The 6,583-nt window shown below is 31.7% G+C and overlaps 1 protein-coding gene across 1 annotated transcript in view; it reads left to right on the plus strand.

Annotated features, from left to right (window-relative positions):
• Positions 1–852, plus strand: part of Smp_046640 (twik family of potassium channels-related) — a gene marked incomplete at its 5' end in the record, with an annotated part of 14,089 nt that extends 13,237 nt beyond the window's left edge. Inside the window, one exon of the mRNA XM_018796045.1 lies at positions 384–852. Within this exon, the coding sequence (XP_018650296.1) occupies positions 384–598 (215 nt within the window). The 3' untranslated portion in view covers positions 599–852. The remainder of the gene's footprint in view (positions 1–383) is intronic.
• Positions 853–6,583: the final 5,731 nt, after the last annotated feature.

Below are 6,583 nucleotides of genomic sequence, written 5' to 3' on the forward strand. Positions count from 1 at the left end.
TTACGCCGAGAAATGGAGATAGACATGAGAAGAATGAACAACAATTGGATAGAACTAGAAAGGAAGGTGGATGACAGAGTTTGCTGGAGAATACTGGTCGGCGGCCTATACTCCATTGGGGGTAGCAGGCGTAAGTAAGTAAGTGAGTAATTTGTAAATTTGTGTCTAAGCGATGAATCACTGGTGTAACTTGCTGAAACTTTACTGAATACATTGAAATAACCAAGTATAAATTGTCACATTTTCAAATATTCTTCGTATAAATATAAATTCAACAGAATTTAGCTTAACAATTATTTACACACTATTACTCTTTTACGTTTTTCCTATTTATTTTAGTCTTTTTTTGTTGTTTTATTTTTCCAAACTGTTTTTTTACTCAGGTACCAAAATTGATTCAACTAATCCAAAAGAAAAAATGATTATTATTTGTTTATATGTTGCTATTGGTTTATCAGTATTTGCAATGTGTTTCAAATTAATGCAGGAAGAAGTTGTTGATAAAATGAAATGGTTCGCATTAAGAGTTGGTATATTGAAACGTAAAGAAACAACAGATACTACTGATAGATCATTATATCCTATGAGTAGGCTTTGATTTTTTTTGTGAATCCCTACACATAAATATCTACATTTATACATATAGATTCAATTAACAATTCTGATGGAATGTATTATTGAAATGTTCTTAAGCAAATCATATCGGTACATTCAAAACCAAACAATTTTCAAACTATTGTACATAAAAAGAAATATGTAGTGGTTACAAGTACATTTAAAGAATGAATATATAGACGTACATAAATGATAATTCTAATTTTTTCATGTATAAATATATATTTATAATGGTTTAATTGTTCATTAACAGATTATGCATTGAAGGTCTTCTCATGTTGGTTATTGAAAGTCAATTTACTCAAAAGATGTGCAATAGATAGTGATAATGAGTTAATAAAGTAGATATCAAATGTAACGTTACTTCTCGGTCTTGTTCCTGAAACATTACATCTTGATCGATAGGTTTCTTGAAGTAGTAAATACTAGACAAATATCAACACTAAAGTGATTAGTTATTGCAAACACCTCATTCTTTCATGAGCTCAGGTGTAGCCTAAATATTTCAGTACTGATATCTCCAACTGTGACGCCGTGAGAGATAGATTCCATTCCCATAAAAGTATCGGCTGTGAGTTTTTAGTGGGCCCATATCTGACTACAGTTCGATCGGATGGATGTTTGTTATCGAAATATACATACTGCCAACCCTCGTATATGATTATCGACTAAGATTGCGTTAGTGAATAATTAAATTAAATAAGTCACATACGAGAATGGAGTTTAAATACTAATATTTCATGCACTCATTGACCTGAACATACAATGAGGAGGATGAAGCAAAGGCGGTGAAAAAAGCGAAGAGGAGAGTGTGAAACGAATTAAAGAAGGCGTGTGAACCAACTCGATTTAACCAAGAGTGAATCGATATTCATAGTCAAACAAAAATAATCTACAGACACGCGGTCAGTAGGAAGAGCAATGTACACACATACGCTCACATAAAAACAGTCAAGGTTGATGAGCGAATAATTAACAAGGCTAAATTGTTACTCGAGAAGAATGAATAAATTGGTCTGTCTAGAAGCAATAACAACCCATGTGGGATTGACACAGTACTAGACACTACAGGTTATATTGACGGTTGTCTAGGTTCAAAACTTCTTGTTGATTACCCCAAACCAATAAACACCCAAACTCAGAACACGTGATTTCAAGTAACAGGAATTAGTAGACACATTGCGACATGGTTGACAGAACTAAGTCAACTTGTAATCCTCGAAATACGGAGTGATATAGTTTATAAGTACTGTGCGTATTCTCATCATAATGCCAAGTTAAAGATAGCGACTAAAAGCCATAACTGCATAATGGATACTAAATCAAGAGGAAGAATTTTAAAAAATCAACATTTCAAATAAAACAAACAGCTTGTCAAAACAACAAAAGATGTAAAACTTTCTGTTTCCCATTTTACAGGAGCATTTAAAACCGCATTTACTGAAAGAAAATGAAAAGAATTTCATTATGACTTTGGTTACATTGGTCCAGTCAAACTTAAAACAACTACTATGTATTCAAAAGACAATCGCTCATCAATTACATTTGGCGAAAAAACCTTGCTAATATCTTAAAAGTATTCAACGTAAGTAGTACCAAAGACAAAAGTTATTCACTTATCCCGAAAATCGATTGAGTAAAAGCTGCAGATCGTAATTTAATATCTTACTATTATTATTATTATTATTATTATTGGCTGGTGCTCCCTGATGGATTCGATCCCGTGTCACTCAGTTTCACAGTCAGAGACGTTACCACTGAGCTGGGTTTATATACCGACAAATAAGACCACATCACACCACAAAATAGAAGATAACATTTGTACAAGATCTAGCCAAAAGTATAGAACTCAAAACAACTGTCAACCAATATCAGATTCAGAATCTTCAATACGAACATCAAGACAGTTTACTGTACGGAGATGAAACGTGGAGAACTATCACAACCATCAAAAAATTACAAGCTTTTGAAAATAATTGCCTACGCAAGATACTCAATGTCCGTTGACTGGATACCATCAGCAACAGCCTACTATGGGAGGGTACGAACGATCTTCCATCTGAAGAAGAAATTAGGAAGAAACGATGGACGTGGATAGGACATACATTTTGGAAATAAACAAACTGCATCACGAGGCAAGCGCTAACTTGGAATCCTGAAAGGAAACGGGAAAGAGGAAAGCCGAATAACACACTTCGTCGGGAATTGGAAACAGACATGAAAAGGATAGATACAAACTGGAAAGGATTGCTCATGAGAGAGCTGGATAGAGAGTGGTAGTGGGCAGCCTATTCTCCTCGACGAGGAGTAACAGGCGTAAGTAAGTAGGTAAGTTGCCAAAAGTGGCTGCGATTGTGAGAAACTGTTACTAATAAATTGGGGATACCTCAAGAACAGTAAATCGTATTATAATGGTCAATAGATCAAATAAAAGCTTATAATGGAAGGAATATGAATGTACATATGATATAGTCTCTTAGTAGTCACGTAATAAGAATATACGTATAATATTAGTCCATAAGTAATTTTTAGCGGTTACCGTTTATTTATTCTCGTCTGGATAAATAAAATTTAGGAATTTGGGCATAAGTATTTAACAATAACATTTTCTCAAGAAAACACACAACTAACAGAGACCATTTTTTCTCATCTTCAATATCCTTCATGATCGTCATTGATAAAAGCTTTCTTGTAATGGTTTGACCAGTTTATACGCTGAATTTTAGATAATATATTTATTGAATTAAAATCCTAAGTTACTGAGAGATCTGCTACAATTGAGCTACCGTGGTAAATTTATTAAGGGGTTTGTTCTGATGATGTTGTTCAGAAGGACGATGAAAGCTCCACGACCAAACCATCCAGCTCAGAGAACAGAACTCCATCAAAATACAAATATTGTTTTTACGTATATTTTTCAATTGAACTAATCATAAGAATAATAATAAAAGGTCGTTATATAGTGAATCAAACTGATTCTTTCTGGATAGATCGATTTTCATCCCTGATATCATTCATGAAATGTTTTCGACTTAATACATCTAAGTATATGGTATGTGTACAGTGATTAGTCTTGTAAACTGAGAACTATATTCTTATCTCTTTCCTTTCATTTTCCGTCAGTTTAAAATGTTATCAAATAGAAATAAGTCATTGATACAGTATGGTCTTAATTAATATTCAGCTAGTTATATATTCATTATCGTCATATGATACATCACTTGAATATACTCACAAGATTTTGTAAAAAAATGTTAGTTACTATTGCTTAAATGTAACAAAACAACTTTAGTGTCTATTTACTCTTTAACTAATTGAACTCAATGAAAATTTAATGAAGCCAAAATAATATCCATTTGAAATTGTCCATATCTGTTATATAATACTTTTATTATATATTTTTCTTATTCTTTCTTTGTAATCAAATGACTGAACTATACTATTACGTCAGTATTATCATTAGTTACTAACTAATGAAAAACAAAAATTCTTTTTATATACTTTAACTGTATCTTCACTTGAACATGAATTAAAGTTAAAAATTGATATAGAAACATGAAATTGTAGTTGCTTGGGTAACACAGCTCCCAGTATAAACAATTAGTGTTTTTAAAAAAAATGGGATAAGTTCATCAGTTTACTGAGAAAAAAAAGGTTCAGACATCTTTTCTGTACAGTCGGTATAATCCATCAATCTAAAATTATCAGTTGTTGTTGTTTCTTTTTAATATTTAATTTTTAAGAGTGAATGTACAAATTACACCGTTCCTAACTAGTTATAAACAAATATCAGCGTATAAGCAAAGATGGATAGTGGCTAGCAGTGGAATCCAGGATGCGAGTTTCGTCCTATTTGGGACTCTTCAGCTTATAATGCTTGCGAATTAAGGCTATATCGAAGCAATACGCACAATATGTCAATAAGAGACTGACCAGTTACAGTCCTAAGCATCAATGTGAAGATTCAAACAAACAATACTAGGTGAATTTAAATATCAGTATAATTTTTTTAGAAATTGAAATGAAAATATGATCAACAGTTTCCAAAACACAATTACTTATCACGATACGATATAATGAGAAGTCAATTTATAAAGTCTAATTAACCTCTATTTAAAGTAACATATGTCACAAAAATACAAATAAAAAGAAAACTAATATTTTCAATCCTGTAGCTTCTTTAACTAGTTTACTTACTTACTTACTTACTTACGCCTGTTACCGCTCGTGGAGGAGCATAGGTCGCTCACCAGCATTCTTCATCTAACTCTGTGTTCTTTTCAGTTGTTATTCATCTTTAACTAGGCTATCAAATAATTAAATAAACCTTATGAGAGAAGTAACTAATCTCTGTTTATTCAGTTATTTTGTAATCATTCTATCTATTTTAATAACCCTAATTTTAGACTGTATATAATCAGTACATTACAATTTACTTTAATGAAGAAATCATATACCTGTAATATGAAGTTGTCTTATAACATAATGTCATGATTAATGAGAGATCTCAATTTCAATTTGTATATCAGCCAAAGGTTCTTGAAGTCTATTAGTCATTTAGTCTTTCTCCATTAAGAATTGATTATGAATAATACAGATTACGATTGGATTTAGTGACAAAACTAGTTTCTATATTTACCACTTGTTTGCAATAATTTAAATCAAGTAACAACAAAATTGTCGTTTAAAAACATAAAATCTCAAAGCTATTAGTGAATACTTATTAGTCATGAACAAACAAACTGATATATCATCAAAAATCTGCTTTTTGATTGGAAACATTACAGACGAGTGGAAAATATGGGAACTAGCTTCGTCACAATGTCCCTTTTTGATATATATCATTCAAAATCAATTCTTAAGGGAGAGAGACAAATTGATTAATTGACTTCAAGAACGTCGAGCTGATATACAGATTTAAATTGTCCAAGATCTGCGTTGCAAGTTACATCTTATTTCAGTCACTTTTAACAGATAAGTTTGAATAAAGTTCTAAGGAACATGTTGGAATAAACCTTACCTTGTTAATACATCTGTAGTGACCGGTTTGTCTCAACGAGAACACGACTGGAATAGAAGAAACAATTATGATTGTTGTAACCGTTCGTACCAGCGGTTGTTTTACTGTACTTGTTTAACTGTATCAAACTCACTTCTCGTGCCGCTATCCGCCTTGTTTGGTTTGAACTCTCTTACGCTCTACCCTTTTTGCCTGTACTCGTTGGCATGTCTCGGTATTCTTTCGATACCACGAGATCGTCAATAAATATACTCTACCAGGACCAATTACAGCCTTCTGCTTTGCGAGTTATCAAAGGGACCAAGTCGTTTCTGGGCGCGTAATCGTATTGTAGTGATGATCATAGTCCACCAAGACTCGACGCCATCCATACATTATAGTTTATTCCGTATAATGTTGATACGTAAATTATTTGATTTTTACAACTAGTTACATAGTTCATGTTAATGTTTATTTATGTAAGTTACATTATGTATTCATCTAATCAAAATTATTCAAATGATGTTTACAACAACACTTAATTAATTAATCAATCACTAAATATATTGAATATATAAAAATCACAGATATTGAGATAGAAACGATCATATACTTAAATATTAATGGTTTGAATGAATAGATGAATCTCTTCATTTACCAATTACCGTTTTATTTATGATATGACGGGATTAAAAAGGCAAAATTACATCATTTTACTCATTATGGTTTTCATTCAAGAGTACGTCTGTCTTAATTGGACGTGTTAATCACTCAGTTTAGTATTTTGTTTTGTTTCCCAATATGACATTTTATTTGGTATGACATATGATATTCTTGTATTAAATTAACATGAACTAGGCATGACACTCAGTATGTGATTTGATGTAACTCTGGGTATTTTATATATATATGATTTCATCCTAGTTAATGATCAAAATGAGTGTACAATCAATATAAAAATGAGTGTAC

Source organism: Schistosoma mansoni, chromosome 2, assembly GCF_000237925.1.
Source record: "Schistosoma mansoni strain Puerto Rico chromosome 2, complete genome".
Classification (NCBI taxonomy): domain Eukaryota; kingdom Metazoa; phylum Platyhelminthes; class Trematoda; order Strigeidida; family Schistosomatidae; genus Schistosoma; species Schistosoma mansoni.